This window comes from Triticum urartu, chromosome 4A (assembly GCF_056163025.1).
Source record: "Triticum urartu cultivar PI428250 chromosome 4A, HENAU_Tu73, whole genome shotgun sequence".
Taxonomy (NCBI): Eukaryota; Viridiplantae; Streptophyta; class Magnoliopsida; order Poales; family Poaceae; genus Triticum; species Triticum urartu.
This window is the reverse complement of record NC_141876.1, coordinates 589,022,686-589,049,906: the sequence shown is the minus strand read 5'-3', so window position 1 is coordinate 589,049,906 and position 27,221 is coordinate 589,022,686. Positions and strand designations below refer to the sequence as shown.

Genomic DNA, 27,221 nt, shown 5'->3' with positions numbered 1-27,221 from the left:
GACTAGAGAAGTTTGTCAATTACTATCTTATCTGGAAGATTAACTCCCACTTGATTCAAGTAATTGTAGTACTCAGACAATCTGAGCACATGCTCACTGGTTGAGCTATTCTCCTCCATCTTATTGGCAATGTACTGTCAGAGGTCTCATACCTCTCGACATGGGCACGAGTATGAAATACCAATTTCAACTCTTGGAACATCTTATATGCTCTGTGGCGTTCAAAACATTTTTGAAGTCCCGGTTCTAAGCCGTAAAGCATGGTACACTAAACTATCAAGTAGTCATCATACCGAGCTTTTGTCAAAATGTTCATAACGTCTGCATCTGCTCCTGCAATAGTTCTGTCACCTAGCGGTGCATCAAGGACATAATACTTCTGTGCAGCAATGAGGTTAATCCTCAGATCACGGACCAAGTCCGCATCATTGCTACTAACATCTTTCAACTTAGTTTTCTCTAGGAACATATCAAAATAAAACAGGGGAGCAAAACACGAGCTATTGATCTACAACATAGATATGCTAATACTACCAGGACTAATTTCATGATAAATTTAAGTTCAATTAATCATATTACTTAAGAACTCCCACTTAGATAGACATCCCTCTAATCCTCTAAATGATCACGTGATCCATATCAACTAAACCATGTCCGATCATCACGTGAGATGGAGTAGTTTCAATGGTGAACATCACTATGTTGATCATATCTACTATATGATTCACGCTCAACCTTTTGGTCTCAGTGTTCCGAGGCCATATCTGCATATGCTAGGCTCGTCAAGTTTAACCTGAGTATTCTGCGTGTGCAACTGTTTTGCACCCGTTGTATTTGAACGTAGAGCCTATCACACCCGATCATCACGTGGTGTCTCAGCACGAAGAACTTTCGCAACGGTGCATACTCAGGGAGAACACTTATACCTTGAAATTTAGTGAGAGATCATCTTAAAATGCTACCGTCGATCTAAGCAAAATAAGATGCATAAAAAAAACATCACATGCAATCAATATAAGTGATATGATATGGCCATCATCATCTTGTGCTTGTGATCTCCATCTCCGAAGCACCGTCATGATCACCATCGTCACCGGCGCGACACCTTGATCTCCATCGTAGCATCGTTGTCGTCTCGCCAATTATTGCTTCTACGACTATCGCTACCGCTTAGTGATAAAGTAAAGCATTACAGGGCGATTGCGTTGCATACAATAAAGCGACAACCATATGGCTCCTGCCAGTTGCCGATAACTCAGTTACAAAACATGATCATCTCATACAATAAAATATAGCATCATGCCTTGACCATATCACATCACAACATGCCCTGCAAAAACAAGTTAGACATCCTCTACATTGTTGTTGCAAGTTTTACGTGGTTGCTATGGGCTGAGCAAGAAGCGTTCTTACCTACGCATCAAAACCACAACGATAGTTCGTCAAGTTAGTGCTGTTTTAACCTTCACAAGGACCGGGCGTAGCCACACTCGGTTAAACTAAAGTTGGAGAAACTGACACCCACCAGCCACCTGTGTGCAAAGAACGTCGGTAGAACCAGTCTCGCGTAAGCGTACGCGTAATATCAGTACGGGCCGCTTCATCCAAAAATACCGCCGAACCAAAGTGTGACATGCTGTTAAGCAGTATGACTTCTATTGCCCACAACTCACTTGTGTTCTACTCATGCATATAACATCTACGCATAAAACCAGGCTCGGATAACACTGTTGGGGAACGTAGTAATTTCAAAAAAATTCCTACGCACATACAGGATCATGGTGATGCATAGCAACGAGAGGGGAGAGTATGTCCACGTACCCTTGTAGACCGAAAGCAGAAGCGTAAGCACAACACGGTTGATATAGTCGTACGTCTTCACGATCCGACCGATCCACGTACCGAACGTACGGCACCTCTGAGTTCAGCACACATTCAGCTCGATGACGTCCCTCGAACTCCGATCCAGCCGAGCTTTGAGGGAGAGTTTCGTCAGCACGACGGCCTGGTGACGATGATGATGTTCTACCGACGCAGGGCTTCACCTAAGCACCGCTACGATATTATCGAGGTGGACTATGGTGGAGGGGGGCACCCCACACGGCTAAGAGATCCAAGGGATCAATTATTGTGTCTATGGGGTGTCCCCTGCCGCCGTATATAAAGGAGCAAGGGAGACGCGGCCCTAGAGGGGGCGCGCCAAGTATGGGGAGTCCTACTAGGACTCCCAAGTCCTAGTAGGATTCCCCTTTCCTTTCTGGAGTAGGAGAGAAGGAAAGAGGGGGAGTGGGAGAAGGAAAAGGGGGCTGCACCCCTTGTCCAATTCGGACTAGAGGGGGGCGCCTCCTTCCTTTTGGCCTCTCTCCTCTATTCCCGTATGGCCCAATAAGGCCCAATACTTCTCCCGGTGAATTCCCGTAACTCCCGGGTACTCCGAAAATACCCGAATCACTCGGAACCTTTTCGATGTACGAATATAGTCGTCCAATATATCAATCTTTATGTCTCGACCATTTCGAGACTCCTCGGCATGTCCCCGATCTCATCCGGGACTCCGAACTACCTTCGGTACATCAAATCACATAACTCATAATACAAATCGTCATCGAACTTTAAGCGTGCGGACCCTACGGGTTCGAGAACTATGTAGATATGACCGAGACACGTCTCCTGTCAATAACCAATAGCGGAACCTGGATGCTCATATTGGCTCCTACATACTCTACGAAGATCGTTATCAGTCAAACCGCATAACAACATACGTTGTTCCCTTTGTCAATGGTATGTTACTTGCCTGAGATTCGATCGTCGATATCTCAATACCTAGTTCAATCTCGTTACCGGCAAGTCTCTTTACTCGTTCCGTAATACATCATCCCACAACTAACTCATTAGTTACAATGTTTGCAAGGCTTATAGTGATGTGCATTACCGAGTGGGCCCAGAGATACCTCTCCGACAATCGGAATGACAAATCCTAATCTCGAAATACGCCAACCCAACAAGTACCTTAGGAGACACCTATAGAGAACCTTTATAATCACCCAGTTACGTTGTGACGTTTGGTAGAACACAAAGTGTTCCTCCGGTAAACGGGAGTTGCATAATCTCATAGTCATAGGAACATGTATAAGTCATGAAGAAAGCAATAGTAGAATACTAAACGATCATGTGCTAAGCTAACGGAATGGGTCAAGTCAATCACATCATTCTCCTAATGATGTGATCCCGTTAATCAAATGACAACTCATGTCTATGGATAGGAAACATAACCATCTTTGATCAATGAGCTAGTCAAGTAGAGGCATACTAGTGACACTCTGTTTGTCTATGTATTCACACAAGTATTATGTTTTCGGTTAATAAAATTCTAGCATGAATAATAAACATTTATCATGAAATAAGGAAATAAATAATAACTTTATTATTGCCTCTAGGGCATATTTCCTTCACCAGTGAGCCTGCCCAATCTGCATCAGTATAACACTCAACCTGGAGGTTTCCCTGATGACTGTACAGTAAACCCTTTCCAAGACACCCCTTCAAATAGCGTAGGATTCGAGTCACGGCGTCCATATGAGATGATCTTGGGTCATGCATGAATTGGCTCACTACACAAACAACAAACGCAATATTTGGTCGAGTATGAGACAGGTAAATGAGATTACCAACTAATCTTTTATAGCATTCACGGTTCACGGGTTTATCAGGCGATGGTTTTGCTCGATTGGGGTTACAGCTGGACGACACCCAAGCATACCTGCCTCTTGTAGTAGGTCTAGGACATATTTTCTTTGGGAAAGGAAAATACCTTTTGTTCCTCTAGATACTTCTATCCCAAGAAAATATCTCAAGTGTCCCAAATCCTTGACTTCAAATTCTCGCGCAAGATGATGTTGTAAGTGAACAATTTCCTCTTGGTCATCACATGTGATAACAATGTCATCCACATATACAATGAGGACGACAACCTTGTTCATTTTGCGTTTGTAAAACATGGTGTGATCTGCATTGCTCTGAGTGTACGCAATTCTCAACATAGCACGCGAAACCTATCAAACCAGGCCCTCGGCGATTGTTTGAGCCCGTACAAGGAGCGTCGTAAGCGAAGTACCTTTCTAGTAACATAGCCGGACTCAAACCCTGGTGGGATCTCCATATACACTTCTTCTTGAAGGTCGCCATGAAGAAAGGCATTTTTTACATCCATCTAGTGAATGTTCCAGTTCAAGTTTTTTGCACATGATATGAGTGTTCTAACAGAATTCATTTTTGCTACAGGTGCAAATGTTTCCTCATAATCAATTCCATATGTTTGGGTATATCCCTTTGCCACAAGGCGAGCTTTATATCTATCCACTTTACCCTCCAGGGTATGCTTAATGTTGAAAACCCACTTGCAACCTACAGGTTGTTTACCTGGTGGTAGATCCACAAGCTCCCAGGTTTTGTTCTTTTCCAAAGCTCGCATCTCTTCAAGCATTGCTTCCCTCCACTTTGGATCCTCCTTGGCTATGTACAAATTAGTAGGTATGGATGTGGAATCTAGAGATGTAATGAAGCTCTGAAAGGATGGGCTACAATGTTTGTAGGAGATGAAATTGGCTATGTTGTGTTTATAACCAACGTCGTAGTCTTTTAGGTGTGGGGGAAGATTTAAGGTTCTAGTTGGTTTTCTCAAGGCAATGGGTAAATTACCTCGCGGAACAGATGTCGACAATTGGTTATCACTCTCACCCATGGTGCTAGTAGGAGCAATAGGAGTAGGAGAGTGATCATCAGTGCCTGGGTCATCATGTGCAGAGTGATCAACATTCTGTGAAGGTGATAATGAATCTCCTGTTGCATCTTGCATGTCTCCATGACCAGCATTGTTACTCTCCTCATGATTTATCTCTTCCCCATGTCTAGGAATATTATTATCAAGAGCAGAAGCATCTGGAGTAGGGACAAGTATTGATCCAATAAGGGTGCCTCCACCACTGCTCTCCCCCTCTTGTCCTACTTCAGGTGGGGATAGAGCAATGCCAGTGTCATTGGCTGATCCAAGATAATAAGGTTCATGTTCACGAAAGGTCACATCCATACTCACAAAGAACCGACGTTCAGAGGGACACCAACACCTATAGCCCTTTTGAGAAGGAGAATAGCCCATAAAGACACATTTGATGGCACGAGGAACTAATTTCCCAACAGAATTTCGATAATCATGCACAAAAGAAACACAACCAAATACCTTTGGAGGGACCACAAAATCATTTGTGTTCAAAAGACACTCAGTTGGAGTCTTAAACTCAAGAGTGCATAGAGGCATATGATTTATTAAATATGTTGCTGTTTTTATTGCCTCCCCCCAAAGAAACTTAGGGACATTCATGGTGAACATGAGTGAACAAGCAACTTCAAGTAAATGCGTATTCTTACGTTCTGCAACACCATTCTGTTCTGGTGTATTAATGCATGTAGTTTGATCGATCCATTTGGACCCCATTGACTATGATGAAGGGGAGGCTCGGAAGGTGATGGGGGAGAGCCCATTCAACTGGCAAGGAACTTTGAAGGACAAACCTATCTTTTATCCAGCTCACTACTACTCGCAACCATCATTGCTTCGACTCACCCAATCAGGTAGTAGCCTGCTAATCAAACATTCATGTCATTAACTGTGTAGAATAGTGCTCAACATTATTTTTGTCACATGTGTAGCTTGAATTAATATGACATTTATTCTTGGCGCTGAAGATATTTACTTCTTTTTCACAGCCACTGCAGACATCATTCCGGAGATATCAGGGTGACATGTTGTCTTTTTGGTAAGTGCATTCCAATTCTTTCTGATTTAAGACTTGAGATTCCAAAAAACTAAAAACTAAACTCTGCTTCACCACGTTTACAAAATTCAAACTCTCAAAGAAAAAGCAAAAAACATTAGAAACATTGCACAAAGGGAAAAGTACACTGATGCAGGTCAGCTTGCAGGTGGGATGACTTGTGGGCATCCCGCATCTTTCCACATAATTATGTGGGACTAAACAGGCTGCCCACATAATATATGTCGGTTGCCGCATACCCACAGACTACACGAAAGAACAATTGTAGGCTAGTGATAGTACAGCATGTCCACCTCCCATAGCAGTACAAAACGTACCCACATATTCCACATACCGCATACTCCACTATAGGCTGTAGCAGTACATTATTTGAGGACAGAGCATGGCGGTACACAGGCTAGAGGATACACAGCTAAAACCTGTAGGTCGAAACATGTAGATTAAATACGTTTGTGTTCATTCCAGGTTAATTTCAGCAAGGTAGCATGTTGCCATTTTTGCTAAGAGTCTATTTTTTTGCAAATTCATTTTTTCTTAGAGTCAATGCGTGGTAATTTTGCATATTTAGGTTCTAAACCGTTCGCCCTTCAACGGAATGGTGCATAATCTGACTTTAAGTGACTCTCGCAACATATTCATATTGCACTTTGGTTTTCTTAAAAGCGCTGGAACGATTTCATCTTTGACATATATAAAGAAGTGCTTCTTGGTCATATATGTCTTGCCTTGGTTTCTAGTATTTCATGATTACCTTGTTTAGCAATTGACATCGTGTTCAAAATCCCTTTGTATGAACTTTTCACATGAATATGAGCTTGCAATTGATGATTTTCTGTAGAGTAAATCGGCTCGGAAAGAGAGAAAAAAAACTACTTTTAGCTGGTGTATTGTTGGTTGGTTACAAATTCCCGTGCAGTCTTCCAACCATATTGAGTAGCATCTCCAGAGACTAGTTCATGACGGTACAGATGTAGTAGTAGAAGCATGGGTACAGATGCCAAATCTGTCAAGGCTCTCCACTTCTCCAGAGACCTTTTAATAATAGTTCAATGCAAGGAATGAATAGAGGCAACATCTAATTAGACTATTAGTTTCCCTACCATAATAATTGGTAATCATATAGCTCAAAATTTATCACCATAGAAAATATTAATACTGGGTGATGCCATGAAGCATTGTTAGTGTCAGAAACATAACAAATCTTGGAAAGAAATGGCCATTGCACAAGTTGTTTCTTAATATTTGCACAAGTAATTATGTTACATGATTTTCTTACGAAAATGGACTAATCAAATTCAATTGGTCATACCGTCGTACTCTCCTTAACCTTCTCTACTGATTTGATAGTAACATTTTTCATTCCTGATTACTTAAACAGTAGGCCCTGACATAAGCACTCAAAAGGACTCATTTTTTTCCTAAACAACTAGCTATTTTGAGCATTTCATATCTGATAACTAGAGTATCCATATTGTTCTCTCCTATAGTTTCATTTTTCTTTTCCTAGAAGCCAAATTGTGGTCATGCTGATGGTTGGGGTTAATTACCATAAATCATACAGATTGTACTTCAAACCTACGTATTATGTAACCCTCTATTGATTGATTGTGACCAGCAAGTAGAAAGTAGTGGCATTGCAATGCATATCAGTGCTGCAGAAAAGTGTTCCTTTTAAGTTTTAACCAAGCATGCATTTTCTAAAAGTAATGCTTGGTGTGAGATGGAATTGATCACAATAGCACCTTTAGTGTAATTAATGATAAATTATTTTTCACTTGCGCCTCCCCCTGTGCTTGTGATGGCTTTGTCCATTATCTGTTATTTTCTTCATAACAAAATGCAGTATTGGCTGCTAGGCTTAATGTTTTACTCCCTCCGTTCGGAATTACTTGTCGCAGAAATGGATGTATCTAGATGTATTTTAGTTCTAGATACATCTATATCCGAGACAAGTAATTCCGAACGGAGGGAGTATATCTCTAGTTAGGCAATCACGGTGGTAAAAGTACTTTAGGAAAGCAGTCTTTTTTCTGCTATGCAGCCTACATATTTGTTCCTGCTAGTTAAATGTATTATTGATGCAGTTCATTTGATTAGCTCATGAGTAAAATTTGTAAGTACTGTATGGCACCTAGATGGTCTTGTGCTTACACTGAATCGTATTTTTTTTTATCTTTTCTAGCACATAAAGATCGATGAGCAAGGAGCACTATAACTCGAGGAAAAGGAAATAACTTCTGTATCATGTACCATCAAGATATAACAAAACTGTTGCAATTCAGTGGGGATCATCTTGAGTCGTTCATACTCGGTCTCGCTGGTCAAGTTCTAGAAATGATCATGTCATGTTATTTATCGCTTGATATATATATGTACTCTCTCCATTCCCTTATACAAGACCACTATGAAAAATACAATTTGCATCTATACAAGGCTACTAACAGTAATCGAAGCAAAAATTAATGATATTTTCTTATACTTGCATGCAAAAATTAATGATGTTTTCTTATACTACCAACTTGTTTAATGACACTGTGCTACTTTCTTCTCATTCCTTCTTTGCATGCATGTGGGCGTATTAATGATCCCGGTTAACGAAAAGAATAATTGACTTGCAAAGCAGTCATTAAATTTTACTCGCTTCATGCGGAATTACTTGTCGCAGAAATTGATCCCACCCCTTGGATTGTGATCTCGTGGCTGTGATTGCAGTCGACTCTATCTTTTGATTTTTCTGCTTTTCAATTTTCGTGCGATCGCCCCTGCATTCTTTTTTTTTCAAGCACACGCAAGAGCATTGCGCGCTTTTTCATTTAAGAAGATGGAAGAGGCATTTACAGAGTAATTACAGGCGCAGAGTGTCCTGATCAAGTGTCCTGATCAACGGTAGTCCAGGCAAGGATTTCTGGCATGCATGCGGGCTACGGCAAGGTGATCCGGTTTCTCCTCTTCTCTTCGTGATCGTTATGGAGACGTTGACCGCCCTGTTTCGTAAAGGGGAGCAAAGTAATCTCTTCACACCTCTATGCCGCTGGGGCATCAAGCACCGCTTATCTGTCTACGCTGACGATGCAGTTTTGCTCATTCGGCCTGATGTGATTGAAGCAGAGACAACCGTGCAACTCCTAACTGCTTTTGGGCATGCCTCTGGCTTGTCTTGCAACATGGCAAAAAGCTCCATCTCATTGATCCGTTGCAGGCAGGACGACATACCTCAAGTGACTGCCATCCTTAACTGCACCATCAAAGAATTTCCTCTAACTTATCTGGGGCTGCCGCTGTCTGTTACTCGACTGCCCAAGTCTGCCCTTCAACCTCTTATTGACAGAACTGCGGACTACTTACCCACGTGGAAAGCTCGCTATCTTCGTCGGGCCGGGAGACTTGTCCTAATCAACTCAACTCTCACTGCAACCTCCATCTACTTAATGCTTGTGCTCGATCTGCCGGCGTGGTTTATCTCCTGCATTGATAAGATCAGGCGTGGTTTTTTCTGGTGTGGACACGATGAGGCCAAAGGTGGGAACTGTTTAATCAACTGGAACCTGGTCTGCTCGCCGAAAGTGTATGGTGGACTCGGGATTCACAATCTTAGGTTACTGAACCAGGCCCTGCTTCTCAAGTGGCGCTGGTTCGAGAAGGTTGCAGACGAGAAGCCCTGGCATGGCCTTGACATTAAACTACCTGCTGAAGCTGACAGTGTATTCAGTGCTGGGTTACATTGCTTGCTTGGGAATGGCAACAACATCAGATTCTGGACCGATCCCTGGTTGAATGGTGCTAGTTTACAGCAGCTTGCCCCGTCACTGCTAAAGTTCGTTCGACCTGTCGCCATGCAACGATCTGTTGCAGATAGTCTGCCAAATGGGGCGTGGATGACTGACCTACGTGGGAATCTTGACATACATGCAATTGCGGACGTCCTAAAAATCTGGCCACTTATCACTGGGCAGAATTTGTTGGAGCAGCCAGATTCTTTCAGGTGGAGGCAAACATCGGATGGATCATATTCATCAAGTAGCGCTTATCACCTTTTCTTCCTTGGCCGGGAGTTTCTTCCTGGCGCTGCGGAGCTGTGGACTTCATGGGCACCTCTGGAAATAAAAAAATTTGTCTGGCTAGCCATCCACGATCGGCTGTGGACCGCAGATCGCCTTGCAAGACGGCAGCTTGAGCACCCGGAGTTTTGTGTGCTATGCGCACAAGAGGAGGAGAACCTGAATCACATTCTGCTCGGTTGCTCCTTTGCCAGGGAAGTCTGGTACAACATCCTACTTTTGTGGCATCTACATAGAAGAACTCCAACCTCAACTGACACTATCAAGGAGTGGTGGCCGGCGCTAAGCAACGCGGTTCCTAGTGCAGGCCGTCGCAAGGTTAACACAGTGGTTTGTCTTGTGTTTCGTTTCCTCTGGCTTGAGCGTAACAGAAGGGTTTTTGACAAAATCGCTCTTATGCCGCATGTGGTAGCTAGCAATATTCGAAGTGAGTTTCAACTGTGGATTAAAGCAAAGTTAGGTGGGCTAGCGCGAGACATTACGTAGCTTGTAATGCCCGTGCATTCTTTCGTGTCTGTTTTCCTCCACGCATGTAAGTGGTGAGCTCGCTGGGATTTGATCCAGCGCCCTCATGTATTGACTTCTACGGCAATTGACCAACTGGGCTAGCTCATCTTTGTCATAATAAATAAGTGGTGACATGTGCACCTTTTTTGAGGTAAATACATCATGAGTCATACAACTTGTAGACGACGGTCAGTTCAGTGTGCAGAGTTGCAAAATACATATTTCTGGTCATTAAACTTGCGCCGGCGTTCATATACGGTCACATTTCATGCACGTGGATGTATCCGTGGCATATGCCAGTGTTGCCGGGGCCCGCTGTTGCAGGGCAGATTTGCAGAAAAGACCTTGGCGTTTTGTTTTTAGGTATATTAAGCACCTAAAATAAAGTCATAAGAAACAAGGGATAGTCGGTCAGTTCAGTGTGCAGAGTTGCAAAATACATATTTCTGGTCATTAAACTTGCGCCGGCGTTCATATACGGTCACATTTCATGCACGTGGATGTATCCGTGGCATATGCCAGTGTTGCCGGGGCCCGCTGTTGCAGGGCAGATTTGCAGAAAAGACCTTGGCGTTTTGTTTTTAGGTATATTAAGCACCTACAATAAAGTCATAAGAAACAAGGGATAGTCGGATTTCGAACACGCGTCCTGCCGTAGTAGGCATGTGTGGACAACCAAAAGACCAACGATCATTCTTGTTTGCAAAGCACTACTGATATCTACTAAACATGGACCGAAATGTAAGCCCAAAAGAGGGAGCATCATCTAAGCTCGTGGTCACCATCAACTAAGAATACCAGCAGGCTACGGCACCACAACATGTCCAAAAGGGATAAACATTTTTCATATTGTTATTCCTTCTTGTTCTACGTAAGAAAAAACTTATATTTTTGTGTTTGTGACATTTAAAAATTGTTTATTTGTTACAAAAAAATAGATATGTGACATTTAAAAAATGTTTAGACATTGTAAAATATATTTGCATAATTTAAAAACATATCTTGCATTTCAAAAATGTTCGTAAATTTCAAGAAACTGTTCATAATTTTTTTTTAAATGTCTGTACAATGTATGGCAAAGTTTTTAAAATGTTACATACCATCCAATTTTTTTAACATGTATTTAATAAAAGTTTCAAAAACTTGTATTTGAAAAAATGTTAATCACATGTTTAAAAAATATTTAATGTGTATAAAAATGTTTTTAGATGTATACGGGAGAAAAATACATGTCGAAACATATATTTTAAAGAATACATGATTAACTTTTTTAAATATGTGTTGTGATGTCTAATTTTTTCTAGTATACATCTTAAAACATTTTTATATACATTTGATTTTTTAAACATATGATTAACATTTTTTTAATACAAGTTTTGAAACCTTTTTCAAATATATGTTAAACATTTTTGGATAGTACGAAACATTTTGAAACTACATGAACATTTTTTTACATTGTGTAAACATTTAAAAAATTGTCATGAACTGTTTTTTGAAATGGGTGAATATTTTAAAAATGCAATGTATGGTTTTTAGTTACACAGATATGTTTTACAATGTTTAAACATTTTTTTAAATGTCATATACCGTTTTTTGTAACACATAAAAATTTAAATGTTACAAACACAAGAATATAAGTTGTTTTCTTACATAGAACAGGAAGGAATAACAACATGAAAAAATTATCCCTTGTAGACATGTTGTGTTGTACTAGCCTGGTGGTAGTCCTGGCCATCTCAGGCCCGGCCCTGTCGGCCCACCCAGGCCCGGCCCTAAAATCCAGGGCCTAGGCCCGATGGGCTTGCCCATGGGCCGGGCTTGGGCCTGAGTTTTGAGCCCACCAGCAGGCCCTGGACGGGCTTGGGCTTAGCATATTGGCATTTTAAGGAAGAGGCCTAGCCCATGACCCTAAGCCCTAAGGGCTTTTTACCAGATGGGCCGGGCTTGGGCTTGAAAAGTAGGCCCGATGGTAGGGCCTGGGAGGGCCTAGGCCTCAGTTTTCTGCCGTGGGCTTTTTTAGGCCCGGCCCAAGCCCGACCCGGCCTGACCCATGGCTAGATATACCTGGTGGTAATCCTAGTTAACGTTGACCATGAGAGCACATGGTCAAGCAACGGTGTTCTCATTTTTCGGCTTGCATTTTTGAAAATTTATATTTCGGTCCGTGTTTGTATGATATATGGTCATGTAAGGTTGGTCCGGGCCGCTTCATCCAACAATATTGTCGAATCAAAATAAGACATTGGTGGTAAGCAGTATGACTATCATCGCCCTACAACTCTTTGTGTTCTACTCGTGCATATCATCTACGTATAGACCTGGCTCGGATGCCACTGTTGGGGAACGTAGTATGCAATTTCAAAAAAATTCCTACGATCACGCAAGATCTATTTAGGAGATGCATAGCAACGAGAGGGGAAGAGTGTGTCCACGTACTCTCGTAGACCGAAAGCGGAAGCGTTTGACAACGCGGTTGATGTAGTCGAACTTCTTCTCGTTCCGACCGATCAAGCACCGAACGTACGGCACCTTCGAGTATTGCACACGTTCAGCTCAATGACGTCCCTCGAACTCTTGATCCAGCAAAGTGTCGAGGGAGAGTTTCGTCAGCACGACGGCGTGGTGACGGTGATGGTGAAGTGATCCGCTCAGGGCTCCGCCTAAGCACTACGTGAATATGACCGGAGGCGTAAACTATGGAGGGGGTGCCGCACACGGCTAACGACTGTTGATGTGTGTTCTAGCGGGATTCCTCCTACTTGGGGTCCTCCCAATTCGGCCTCCCTATTCGGAGTAGGAAGGGAAGAGGGGGAAGGGGGAATCCTATTCCCTTTTTCCTTTCCTTCTTCCCTTTTCCTTCTCCAATTTGGCCAGCCCATATGGGGGGGGGGGCGCACCAGCCCTTTTGTGGCTGGTGTGTTTCCGCTCTTGGCCCATAAGGCCCATATCTTTTGTCGGGAGTGCCCGGAACCCCTTCCGGTGACCTGATAAGTACCCGGTGCATCCCGAAACACTTCCGGTGTCCGAATACTATCGTCCTATATATCAATCTTTACCTCTCGACCATTTCGAGACTCCTTGTCTTGTCCATGATCTTATCTGGGACTCCGAACAACATTCGGTCATCAAATCACATAACTCATATAATACAAAATCATCATCGAACGTTAAGTGTGCGGACCCTATGGGTTCGAGAACTATGTAGACATGACCGAGACACCTCTCTAGTCAATAACCAATAGCGGAACTTGGATGCTCATATTGGTTCCTACATATTCTACGAAGATCTTTACCAGTCGAACCGTAATGACAACATACGTTATTCCCTTTGTCATCGGTATGTTACTTGCCTGAGATTCGATCGTCGGTATCTTCATACCTAGTTCAATCTCGTTACCGGCAAGTCTCTTTACTCGTTCCGTAATGCATCATCCTGCAACTAACTCATTAGTCACATTGCTTGCAAGGCTTATAGTGATGTGCATTACCGAGAGGGCCCGGAGATACCTCTCCGATACTCGGAGTGACAAATCCTAATCTCGATCTATGCCAACCCAACAAACACCTTCGGAGATACCTGTAGAGCATCTTTATAATCACCCACTTACATTGTGGCGTTTGATAGCACATAAGGCATTCCTCCGGTATCCGGGAGTTGCATAATCTCATAGTCAAAGGAATATGTATATGACATGAAGAAAGCAATAGCAATAAAACTGAATGATCAACATGCTAAGCTAATAGATGGGTCTTGTCCATCACATCATTCTCTCCTAATGATGTGATCTCGTTCATCAAATGACAACATATGTCTATGGTTAGGAAACTTAACCATCTTTGATTAACGAGCTAGTCTAGTAGAGGCTTACTAGGGACACGGTGTTTTGCCTATGTATCCACACATGTATCAAGTTTCCGGTTAATACAATTCTAGCATGAATAATAAACATTTGTCATGATATAAGGAAATATAAAATAACAACTTTATTATTGCCTCTAGGGCATATTTCCTTAGATTTACAAAATTAAAAAGACACTAAGGAAATTATATATAGTTTTGACAGAATGCAATGGTTGCAAAAATAATGCAGAAAGGTGTTGAGATAGGCTTCGTAATCGGCTAATCGTGGCTGCCACGCAGCTTGCTTGTCTGAATTCTCTGGCGCAGGCTGTCATGATCTCTATTACTCCAGACACTAGATGCTTACTCAATGGTGCACCTTTCACTACCAAGGGAGCCTACAAGGCTCTTTCTTATGAACTATATCAAGCCAGGACTGATGGAGATTTGGCAGTCCTGTGTGGAAAACAAAGTTCAAGTGTCTGGATGGTTGCTATACTTGGCTCGCCTGAACACTCGAGCCAACCTCCTGCATAAACATGCCATACAAGATGACAGCTGCCCTCGATGCTCAGGCGCCTCTGAATGCATAGATCACATTTTCTTCAACTGCTTGGCGGCAAGGAAAGTATGGCGAGGAATTGGCATCAGACCTCGGTTCAACCCCACCAGCAACATTTGGGCCTCTATAACACCCTCACACCTGCCTACAACTCTGACTCCCTTTTATCCTTCTAATTGCTCTCTGGAAAATTAACCAGATGGTATTCAATGGGGTGTCTCTCACACACCTGGATACTATCTGTGCCATTAGATATGACATAACTATGTAGGTTCATTGCCTAAAATCGCATGTTCTTCGTGATCACACTAGCATGTGGCGTGATCCTCTATCCGTTGCTGTATCTGGATAAGATGTAAAACGTTGCAACACCCCTTTGAAATATATTCAGGTGGGGAGCCTTTCCCTCAAGTGACCATTAGAAAAACAAATAGCATGAGACGTCACAAAGTATGGAACTAAAAAAACATGAAATGATCTAGACCAAGTATACAGCTTGCATCCTCCTAATGGAAAATATTCTTGCTGCAGCAAGGAGCATTTCTTGTCTATGAAGCAAACAAAGCCCCACATTGATTTTAACCATGCATGATAAAGATCTGGCCCGTTAACTGTTCGCCGAATATTTGGGCCCAATTACGGCCCAGTGAATTTCGGCCTGTTAGAGGCCCGATGTAGACATGGGCCCATTTCAGCCCGGTGTGTCTTTCGGCCTGGAAATCGCCTGTGCTGCCCATGGGCCATATATGGTCCGGGGTGACATCCGGCCCTCTAACGGCTCGTGATCAAGGTGGCAATAGTTAAGCCCAACGTGAGTTTGGGCCTGTTAAAGGCATGTCGTACAATTCGGCCCGTTGATGCCTCTACTAAGCTTTCGGCCTCTTAAAGGCCCATGATATTAGTGGGCCAACTAAGGACCGAGATATGTTTCGGCCTAGTAATGGACCGTCCTATAACTGGGCCAATAATGGCCCGGTCTACATTTCAGCCTGCTGAAGGCCCGTCGATGACTAGTGAAAATTGAGGCCCAACATGCATTTCGGCCTGCTAAAGACCCATGGTTTCTTCTGGGCCGTAACAGGCCAGCAGAATATTCAGCATGTTAACGGCCCGAAGCTACATGGGCCCAACTAAGCGCTGGGTCCACTAAAGGCCCAACTAAACTTTGGGTCGAATATAGGCCCGTGTAAGTTGTGGGCCTGGCACAAAGTGTGAAGGCCCCAATGGCCTTTCAGGCCAAAGAAAGTTGCAGGCCGGCCCAATTACGGCCCAGTAAGGAGCGGTAGCTGTTCAGGCAGTCCCGTCTATATCGTGTACATGTACGTACATACGGGCAGGGTCTCGAACACGTACAGCGATGGCGTCTTGTTCATCGGCAGCCAACCGACTGGGTCGGAATTGAGAAACAGCGTCGTGTTCATCGGGAGGCAACCGACTAGGTCGAAATGTGTCGTGTTCATCGGGAGCCAACCGGATGGACGGAACAGCTGAAATGGGGTCTGGCGTACCGCAAAACGGAGGAAACAGACTTGTGTACGAGCTCCTACGGTCGAAACGGGGTGTTGTTGATCGGGAGGGGTGTGGCCTACCGCGAATTGGAGGAAACAGACTTGTGTTGGAGCGCCTATGTTGAAACGGGAGTCCTGTTCATCGGGAGGGGTGTGGCATACCGCAAAACGGGACTCCACGGGCTAATGTTCATCCACCGTCTACTGCCTCGCTCCAGCATTCACGGGCTACTGTTTATCCACCATCGAGCTCCTCCAGCCTCCACATGCTACTGTTCATCCACGCACTACTAGGGAAAAGCCTAGCAGCAGCGCGGGTTTTGGGTGTATCAGTAGCGCGGGTGCCCGCGCTACTGATACAGGCGCCACAGCTAACTTGTAGCAGTAGCGCGTGTTGACACACGCTACTGCTATACATGGTTAGCTGTAGCGTGCGTTGCAGACAGCGCTACTGCTAATTATATGTAGCGGGTCTTATACCCCGCGCTACTGCTATTACTTTCAAAAACAAAAAAATCTCGATCCCGTGCTTGTTGTCAATGGCAGCAGTGGTTCGATCTAGCTGGCGTCGCCGGAGGCATGAACGGACAGCGGAAGACCAGATCCGGCGGTGGCTATTGGAGAGGGCCCGTTTCTATGGAAGAGCCAGGCCACGGCGTGGGGCTCCTCTTCCCGACCATGCCAGATAGCTCCGGCTCGTCCATGGCGACGACCTGCACGGGCGTGGACATGGGAGGGCGAGTCAAACCAGAGGGAGAGAGAGAGAGAGAGAGAAAAGGAAAACCGAGGAAGAGAGGAAGGTGATGGAGGGAGCAGCGGAGCTAGTCACCGGTGGTGAGGTGCTCCGGTGTGGTGGCGCGGGGCGGCGGCCTCCTAGATGTCGGTGGAAGACCGGCGAGCTCCTAGACGCCGGTGGCGTGAGGCGGCGGCCTCTTTCGGCGCCACAGAGGAGGAGGGGCGCATGGGCAAGAGGTCCATCTGAGAGCGTATGGAAAGTGAGAGGAGAGAGTGGCGGAAGAGAGGAGGGATTTGGGGGAGGAGATGGGGATTCGGCCAAGGATATGGCGACTTCACCTACCTCGTACTTAGTAGTAGCAAGGGGTATAAAACCACGCTACTACTATCAACTTAGTAGTAGCGCGGCTTTATACCCTCGCTACTACTATGGCATGTCTCGGGGGGCACGGTAGAGACCGCTTAGTAGTAGCGAGGGTTAAAAACCCGCACTACTACTATCAACTTAGTAGTAGCGAGGGGTAAAAACCCGCGCTACTAAGCGTCTGCCTATAAGCTTTTTCCTAGTAGTGACGGTGTCTCCCTCCTGCCTCCACGGGCTCCTGTTCATCCACGGGCTCCTGTTCATCCACGGGCTCCTGTTCATTCAGCCTCCACCGGCTACTGTTCAACCAGCCCTCCACGGGCTACTATTCATCCAGCCCTCCACCGGCTACTGTTCAACCAGCCCTCCACGGGGTCCTGTTCATCCACCCCCAACCGGCTAGATTGGGGTCCTGTTCATCCAGCGGCAACGGCCTCTACTACCACGAGGTCCTGTTCATCCAAGCCCCACCGGAAACTGTTCATCCAACCCCCAACAACGCTCACTGTTCATCAAGAGGCAGTAGGTTCGATCAGTTTCAGTTAGCAGCAGTAGCGAAGTAATCGCTCGATCGGGTTCAGTTAACAGCCAGGGATCGATCTATCGCTCGGGTTCAGTAACGCGTAGCCAGTGCAATCGCTCGGGTTCAGTAAGCGAACGCCTCGCTCGGGTTCAGTTAGAGCCCAACGCCTCGCACAAAGCGCGTACGTGTACGAGAGAAACGCGCAAACCTCTGTGCATCGCTCGGTCCCGGCCACCCACCGTAACAGGGAACTCCCCAATATTTTCCTCGCCCTCGCTTCTACCACGATTGTTTCTGTCATGGACGGTCCAAAGAATGTCATGCAGCTGCGTCTCCGGCCCGCCCAGGACGAAGAGCCCATTTTCTGTCATGATTTTTTGTCATAGAAGTAGGAGCCCACCACATCTATGATGATACCGGGTTTTGTCACAATTATCGTCATAGAAGTGTCATAAGCATGACAAAAAAATTCGTTCGGCCCAAAATGTCACGAATGTGTCTTTTTTTGTAGTGACTGCCTCTTCTTCTCCGACGATTGTAGATTCGGCACCACCATCTCCCATGGTTTCCACACCTTGCTTGTCATAGGATTCTACACCTTCACCCCCTATGTCTTCTCCGTCACCTTTGCCTATTCCGGAGATCCTTCCTCGTATTCCTCCATCTTTTCCTTAGTATTATACTCGTCGTCCAAGTGTTGTGGATGCGTCTACTGATGTGCCATCTTCCTCATCTCAGCCTAGTTATGGCTTGCGTCCTCGTCCACTTCCGCTTATTGATCGCCTTAGTTTTCCAAGCACTGGGTTATTCTTGAGCCGACTTCTTATCATCAAGTTGTCATTCATCCCGAATGGTAGTTTGTGATGGCAAAGGAGCTTGCTACTCTTGAGCGTACCGGCACGTGGGAACTTGTTTCTCTTCCTCCTAGTGTTCGTCCCATCACTTATAAGTGGGTCTACAAGATTAAGACTCGCTCCAATGGTTCTCTTGAGCATTACAAAGCTCATCTTGTTGCCAGTGGCTTTCAGCAGGAGCATGGTCGTGATTATGATGAGACTTTTGCTCCTGTGGCCCATATGACCACTGTTTGCACACTTCTTGTCATGGCCTCTGTTCGCCACTGGTCTGTATCTCAGCTTGATGTTAAGAATGCCTTTCTTAATGGTGAGCTGCGTGAGGAGGTTTACATGCAGCCACCACTTGGGTATTCTATACCTGATGGCATGGTATGACGTCTTCGTCGCTCTCTCTATGGCCTCAAGCAAGCCCCTCGGGCCTGGTTTGAGTGTTTTGCCTTTGTGGTGACTGCCGCTGGCTTTTCAGCGACTGCTCATGATCCGGCGTTGTTTGTCTACCTTTCAGCTCGTGGTCGGACTTTTCTTCTTCTTTATGTTGATGACATGATCAGCACTGGTGACGACCCCGAGTATATTGCCTTTGTGAAGGCATGTCTTAGTGAGCAGTTTCTTATGTATGATCTTGGCCCTCTTTGCTACTTTCTTGGGATCGAGGTCTCTTCTACCTCTTATGCCTTTTTTATTTCCCAGAAAAAGTATATCCATGATCTTCTTGCTTGTGCTGCTCTTACTGATGGCCGCACTGTTGAGACTCCCATATAGCTCAATGTTCACCTCCGTGATGCTGATGGTGATCCCTTGTCTGATCCGACGCGTTATCGTCACCTTGTTGGGAGTCTTGTCTATCTAGTTGGCACTCATCCGGATATCTCTTATCCAGTCCATACTCTGAGTCAGTTTGCCTCTGCTCCCAACCCACTTCGGTTCACTACAGTCATCTCCTTCGTGTTCTCCGATATCTTCTTGGCACAATCTCTCACCGCCTGTTCTTTCCTCGCTCCAATTCATTACAACTTCAGGCCTATTCGGATGCTACATGGACTAGTGATCCCTTGGGTCGCCGTTCACATTCTGCTTACTGTGTTTTTCTTGATGATTCTCTCATTGCCTGGAAGACAAAGAAACAGACTGCAGCTTTCCGTTCGAGTGCAGAGGCTGGGTTGCGAGCTATGGCTCTTTTGATGGCAAAGGTGACTTAGTTACGGTGCTTACTTCAGGACTTTGGTGTTTCTGTCACTACACCTACTCTTCTACTGTCTGACTACTGTCTGACAGTACAGGTGCTATTAGCATTGTGCATGACCCCGTGAAGCATCAGCTCACCAAGCCTATTGGTGTTGATGCTTTTTATGTGCGCGTTGGTGTGCAGGATCAGGTTATTGCTCTTCAGTATGTGCCTTCTGAGTTACAGTTGGCGGATTTCTTTGCAAAGGCATAGACTCGAGCACAACATAGCTTATATCTCTCCAAACTCAGTGTTGTTTATCCACCATAAGTTTGAGTGGGTATGTTAGAGTATATATATATTTTATATATTTATATATATATGTATATATGTGTATATGTGTATATATATATGTATATATGTATATATATATATATATGGCCTCATGGGAATAGATGTTGCATATCTCCTAACATATACTCCCTCCGTCTGAAAAAACTTGTCCCAAGATTGTCCATCAAATGGATGTATCTAGCACTAATTTGTGATACTAGATAGATCCATTTGAAGGACATGATTTTTTGGACGAAGGGAGTAGTAGACAAGATTGATGTTGAACCACTAGGATATATGCATGCCCCATTGCAACACATTGGCAGTTAACTAGAAAACAGTAGAGAACTGAATAATCCACATAAAGTTCTCTAAATGATCCAACAAAAACCATAAATAGTTCCAAAAAAATACACATGAAAATAATTCCAGAATTTGGAAATAATAATCAAGTAATCTACAAACTAATTGATAATTTCATCTCACTACACTCTTGAGAAGATCATCTAGGCTTAGCAAGGTTAATACAGAACATGAAATCGAATCTTCCTCTGATGCCAAGTGAGGATTGAGATTGGACTGCAACCTGCGCAAGCCCAGCCCCTAATTCACGCACACAAAAGATAGAATTATAAGCACCAAGAAAACAAGAACCCGGGTGGCTGTTAAAATGAGCATATACTCTTGAGATGGACAAGAAAAGAAAATGGAGAACAAAACAAAACAATCAGTGCTTAATTAACCTATCCTTGCTAAAGAAAATGACAAAGCATGAAATTTTAGCTTCACTTTTTTCAATTATTATCTACACTAGTTTTGGTCTAAAAGTAAACAAAAATCTCAAGCATAAATAACTTAACTATCTTGGTAAAATAATCTTGAACATACAGACATCAACAACAAACAAGGGAATCTAATTCACAGGCTAATTTAATTTGATAATACAGAATTAACTAGTGAACCGGTGCCCCAAACTATACTCATTCAACCCAGCACTAATTTTCAGATAGTCCCGCCATTAATCCTAGGCATGAAGAAACCAACAAATCAGTTGATTTGCCAGAAAATTCACCAAGCAATAGATCTAAATCCAGTGTATCAACAACTAGCTAAGTAACTACTGCCTGCTACATTTGATATGTCGATATGATGATGCACACCACAAACTTCTTCCTCGTTTCTTTCCTTGGGCCTCGTTTGGGAGGGGAGATTTTCCAGCACAAAGGGGGTTGGGAATTGGAGGGGATTTGGTGATCCCCTCCCCTCCACCCAATCCCCTCTAATCCCTCACCCACATAATTCCCTCGTTTGCTTAAACTTCTAGAACAGCAGCACAGCACAACTTAGGTACTAGCAGCGGCATACAACAGCAAGCTTGCAGACCAACAACACCACCATACAACATCAACAGTACTACAAGACTTCCATTGCAACATTGTGAAGTATCAAGCCAACTTCCAAGTGCAATAATTCATACTCAGTCGCTCATCTCTGAAGTATCAAGTCATGACAGATTATATTACACATTATTCTTACCAACAAAGGTAATGACGGGAAGAAAATAAGTTGTGCAATTCCATCGACATCCCGTTTAGTTGTTCTACAAGCACTGTGACACATGGCTCTCTTTGTGATTCTTCATATCTCTTCAAGCCATGCAACTCCTGAAAATAAGACGAAGGCAGATTCATCAACCTAGAAAGGACAGTGATGATAGCTGTAGATATAAAATTAGCATAATCATATTAATTATTTGCATTAATAATTTTGCATGATACACTGATCTATCATCTTGCACAACAAAAAAGAACTTGTAACATAACTACAATCCAAAGAATATACCCAACCCTCAGAAGTTCAACAAAGTAAAACATGACATGACATTAGATTTTACTCTGGTAGTAATCTGATTTCCTCATAAATAAATGCCACGTCAAAGCTCGGTACTTCTTTTGGTAATCATATCTTGCAAGAAAACATCATTCAGGGCACATGAAAACATGAAAGGTGGTAAATAAACAGAAAAAGAGGAAAGGTTATGTCACAGCTGAATGCTATGCTAGAGAGAGTTCAGAGGTGGAGATGAGTTAACATGGTTCTTTCAGTTTCATGTACCATGTCTCAAGCACCACTATTCGACATTAGGGGTGATCAATGCAGTTTACTGAACAAGATGTTTAATACCAATCAGAGAATTAGACATTTAATATACGGAACAAGATGTTTAATACCGATCCGACATGTCAGACAAAAGCAGGGTAACCAGCAGAGATATGAAGAATCACGAACAGAGCCATTCAGCACATATAAAACAATCACAGGAACTAAAAATGCTTCAAAGTTCAGACTGAAAAATATGAACACTTCAAAGTAATATATCCTCCTATTATGTCTCAAATGTTGATAAGAGACAACTGTATTCCTAGTGAACGTAAACTAGAGGGTGCTGCTGGGTGTGGATTTTGGTGGAGTCAGTCCTCGAGTTCCATAGGAGCCTCATCAGTGGTGATGGGAAGGACTTGCACCGACGACCGTGGTGGTGATGGTTTTTACGGGGTCAACTCTGCATCGGCTACGAGATCTTCCGTTAGATCACGCTCCAGGGCCTCCACGCCCCGCACAACGCCGCAGATGGCCTGGATGCTGCAGCCTGTGAAAAGGCTCCTCGTACGTGTAGGCCTTTGCGGCCGGGGCAGCATCCAACCGAGTTATCTTCTCATGTGTTGAGAGTTTACATCTCCTTGTAAGCCCAGTGCTTCTCGCCCCCACTTGCTTATGCTCATATCAAGTGATTAATCTACTGACGTGCTTCTTCATATTTCATCTATATACGAAGACTATTCACTTTTAATCTCAGTTTGGACAAACTGATACAGGAAGGTGATTTTAGTTCTTGATCTTATTTCATCTCTATCCATTGAGTAATGGATCAGCTGGAAATAATAGTGCCTAATTGCCAAAAAAAATCATCTATATCCATTGAGTAATGAAGCGGCTGAAAAAAATGGTGCCTAATTGCCAAAGCTGCACTGAATTCTGAAAATTTGTATGAAAGAAATCATTTCACGCACTGAATTCTGAAAATTCTAAATGTTTAACAGAGAAAAAATTTTAACTGTATGCAGCATAAAAATTGAGCATTCAATTTCATACAATGTTTTCATGGCGTAACGCATTTTATGGCGACTGACCCCCTTCATAACATTATAACGCTTATGGCGTATGGCGTGGCGACATCATAGACACAACCTTATGGCGAATGATAGCAAATTAAATCACAACTTCATAATCTTGCTGTAATATGTTGTACCAAATGAGTTGCCCAAGTGAGTTGTACATGACTGAACACTACATATAGCAGCAGCGCAACAGGCAGTACATGTACATATATTCAGAAATTAGCACAGAGAGGACAGATACAGAAGAAACAGAGAACTAGCATGGGGAGGAAGAGCAAGGAGAAGGAGAGGGCGAGGGGGGAGCCGGGGAAATACCATGATGGTCACCTGATGCACATAGGAGATGAGCAGCTGTGCTCGATTGGAGCAAAGGCGCTTCCCTGCAGCTGGATCTGGAGGGGAAAGGGGCTGGCGGAAGGAGGGCGACAGGGGGTGGCGGGAGGAGGGAAGAGGAGGCTGGCGGGAGGTGGGGAAAGGGGCCGCAGGGGTGGAGGGGAGGTGGTGCGGAGGCTGGAGGCGGAGCTGGAGCTGGCTGCCGTTGGCCGTTCGCCGGAGAGGACGAGGTCGAGGACTCCAGGTACGATCTCAATCTGCCATGGCCTCCTTCTCTCTCTCTCTCTCTCTCTCTCTCTCTCTCTCCCTCTCTCTACCTCTGGAGAGCTCTTTCCTTCCCGCCGCTGCCTGATGCTTCCCGCGCGCGCGCCAATTTCTCCTGCCGCTGGCTGCTATTCCCGCGCGCACGAGCTCACCGAGTCGAAGGCGTCCGATTTCTGGTATGGCAATGAAAACGCGTCATGTGGACGACCTACGGACGCCACGGGCCTATGGCGGACGCCACAGGCCAAACCTATCGCGGGCCTGGACGGCCCAGGCTACGACCGCGCCACACCGCTATATCGTCGATATAGCGACGATATACGGACGCCATGAAAACATTGATTTCATATATGCAAAATGTTGGGATATCAATTCTACTTTGTTTTACTTAAACATGGAGAAACCAATACCTTAAGTGTGCAACCGGTGGTTTGGTGTTTCGCTAAATGTTTTTCTGAAGGTCTTTGGTAACCCAGCTACAGGTTAAAAATGGAGATGTAAATTCTCAACACATGAGCAGATAATTCTGTTGAATTTGCTGAGCAAGTAATCTAGACAACTTATTTTGGTATAAAGCAGGTGACTGAATCCATGACGCCATTGTTCAAACCTCATAAGGTGGCCAAGTACTGAATGTGAATTGTAATGTAAGTTTCACCAAATTCCTGTCCTGTGACCTTCCAAATATGCAAGAAAGTTTGCCGTTTCTAAAAAGAGGTATATTTGGTTGTCTATCCTGCGAAATAATCGGTGATACCAGGTACCAGCCTAAGTGAGCAACTAAGAGGAGTTTTTTTTTCCGTGATAAACTAAGAGGAGTTGATTGATGCGATGGTCCTGAAATTTCTTGAACAAGTAAGATAGTTGGTGCTCCATTAAGTGGCCTATGTACACAGACTACTCCGTCAAAAAGCTTATTGTTAATGCATATAGAAGTTGAATGGACTTACCAGAGACAGCGTGTCAATCTGATAGCTTCAGAATGGTATCTGCATTGCCTATGCAGAGAGAGTAAACAACCTCAGGACCAAGAATAAGAAAATGCACATTTTCAATTGAATACTCATGGACAAAATGGATGTTCAGTATTCGTAGATTTTGAATTCCTTGTTTAGACAAGTTAGAGATACCTATGAGTCGAAGCAAAGAAGGCTGCCTGTAGTACCAAGCTGGAAGAGGAAGAGGAAGAGGAAGAGGCCTATCTTGTTCCTTCAGTTTTTCTTGCCAGGTCCATGGCTCCTCCTTCATCAGCTTCTTAGCCTCCTCTTCATCATATTCAGCAGGGTCCAACGATGTCAATGACATCTGCTTCATCGTTTCCATCAACATTATGTGAAGATCCAGACTCACGGTATGGATGTGCCGCTGGAAATCAGAGCTGATAATGTCAGGAGGGATGGTAGGATTTCCAAAACAGTCAGCAAGACACACAGAGGCAACTACGGTCTTGTGCTGTGGGTTGATGGCAAGTAAATATCGCGCACATGTCGGGATGAACAACCAGTTGCTCTGGTTTTCACGCCATTCACCAAGTGCACAATAAACAATCTCATGATCATTTGGACTGAGGAGGGGGTACATTGGAGTTAAATTCCTTGGCAGATCGCCAAATCCATTGAATTCCCACAGAGCCTCGAGGCTGATCTTGTACTCCAGCTTCCACTCAAGCCCTTTTTGGCACAGCCACCACACGGTTACGGCGCGGTCCTTGAGATCGATGGGCTCAAGGAAGCCATCGATGGAGACAAACCTGACATTGTAGAACGGGGGGAATTTACGCCACCAAGTTTGGAGGGTGGTGCCCATGGTGCGGTAGGCTTTTGGCTGTGCCACTCGGCTGTTGCTACGTCGATGATCCTTGGACTTTTCAACCAACTCTTGGGGCAGGGGAAAGAAGCCAAACTTGAGAATGTATTCTTTATTGTGGAGCCCTGTAGTGAAGAGGCCGGGGTTGCAGAAGGTGACGCCCCTCAGAAGATCCGCCCAGCAGCTTATGCCACTGGCTGAAAAGGTGCAGTCAACTTGCAACGAGCTCTTGCCGATGAGTGATTCAACACCAACTGCCTTGATCTTGGACCACGGTGGCACGGACGAGGAGCTGGGTTGCCAAACCAAGAGTGCATCCCCCTCTCCATCCAGCTTCCCCAATAGGGCCAGCGTGTAGTCACCATAATTGGGGCGCACAATGAGAAGGCGAACCGTGAGACCCGTGAATAGCCATGAGGGGTCTTCCGGCGCAGGGGCCATGTGCAGTGATCCGTTGTCGGCGTCATAAACCAGATATACAATGCGGCTAAAGTCATGCAGAAATGTGGTCGTGAGGACGATGATGCCTTGATCAACGGCTTCGACCTTGGTCAATGGGCTGCCGCCTCGGAGGCCGAGACAAGATAGGCCTGGCGGTCCGCTGGCGAGATGCAGACCAAGGTGTAAGCTCTGAACTACCTCAGTGGCATAGCCCTGCATCTCAGGAGTGAACCCCACCGCCGTCTTCTCCACGCACCTGAGTATCTTGAATGGCTGCAGGCCGATCAGATCATTCTCATCATCGTCGTCAAAGTCCGTGCGGACGCGGCGGTCCAGCAGGCAGTCGGGCGGCAAGAGAGAGCCACCCAACATGGCTCTTTGCGGCAGATCCATGGAAGCTGCGGCGGGTGAGAGGGGGGAGCGGGGAGGTGCGGTGCGGCGTCGGGTGGAGTGGGTGGGTGGGGGGTGGGGGCGGCGCGGCGCGGCGGCGGGTGGAGAGGCGGCGGGGTGCGGCGGAGGCTAGGGTTTCCTCAGCAAGAAGGCCGATGGGGAATAAAGATGAGATGTGTGGGCGGCGCGAATTGTGCCACGCATCCCGCAGATGGAGATGGGCACCGGCTCTTTCGGTCTCGTGAACCGCACGGGAACTCATGGCCTTTTTTCCTTCTTTTTTTTGAGAGAGATTCTAGGGCCTCTTTGGCTTTATTTCAATTTCAATTTTGTGTTAAAAAAAGCTTTATTTCCATTTTACAAAAAGAAAAAGGACGCAACCTCCACAATGGCACAAGGATAACACAGACTACTTATATATATATATATATATATATATATATATATATATATGTATATATATATGTATATATATATATATTAAAAAGAACAAAAACATAGCACATGAAGATGAATTCTCCAAT

General features: G+C 44.6%; 2 protein-coding genes across 5 annotated transcripts; one reads left to right on the top strand and one right to left on the bottom strand.

The window, feature by feature from the left end:
- The first annotated feature begins 8,797 nt into the window (after positions 1-8,797).
- Positions 8,798-20,224, top strand: LOC147976896 (uncharacterized). Its single transcript, XM_087521008.1, has 2 exons — positions 8,798-9,813; positions 20,062-20,224. Exons 1-2 carry the CDS (start codon positions 8,798-8,800, stop codon positions 20,222-20,224), a joined length of 1,179 nt encoding a protein of 392 aa, XP_087377134.1.
- Positions 20,225-20,578: 354 nt separating this feature from the next.
- LOC125553012 (uncharacterized) lies at positions 20,579-26,893 on the bottom strand. Of its 4 annotated transcripts, XR_007303878.2 has the most exons (4): positions 25,191-26,892; positions 25,011-25,058; positions 21,821-21,948; positions 20,579-20,887 (listed from the first exon to the last, which is right to left on the bottom strand). XR_007303878.2 is itself a non-coding variant. In XM_048716744.2 (3 exons), exons 1-2 carry the CDS (start codon positions 26,698-26,700, stop codon positions 25,024-25,026), a joined length of 1,545 nt encoding a protein of 514 aa, XP_048572701.1. In that variant the 5' UTR covers positions 26,701-26,892; the 3' UTR covers positions 21,682-21,948; positions 25,011-25,023. The 4 variants fall into 4 exon arrangements, 3 of the variants coding, with proteins under 3 accessions (XP_048572701.1, XP_087375219.1, XP_087375220.1); XM_048716744.2 differs by lacking the exon at positions 20,579-20,887 and having other exon boundaries at positions 21,682-21,948; XM_087519093.1 differs by lacking the exons at positions 20,579-20,887; positions 21,821-21,948 and adding an exon at positions 23,983-24,233 and having other exon boundaries at positions 25,191-26,893.
- Between the last annotated feature and the right edge of the window lie 328 nt (positions 26,894-27,221).

Bases quoted from the DNA above. Each gene is read 5' to 3' on its own strand.
- LOC125553012 (XM_087519093.1), bottom strand. From the start codon at position 26,700: ATGGATCTGCCGCAAAGAGCCATGTTGGGTGGCTCTCTCTTGCCGCCC. The intron at 25,059-25,190 runs GTATCTCTAACT...CTCTCTGCATAG, and splicing joins TTCTTTGCTTCGACTCATAG to GCAATGCAGATACCATTCTG.
- LOC147976896 (XM_087521008.1), top strand. From the start codon at position 8,798: ATGGAGACGTTGACCGCCCTGTTTCGTAAAGGGGAGCAAAGTAATCTC. The intron at 9,814-20,061 runs GTGGAGGCAAAC...ACTGTCTGACAG, and splicing joins GAGCAGCCAGATTCTTTCAG to TACAGGTGCTATTAGCATTG.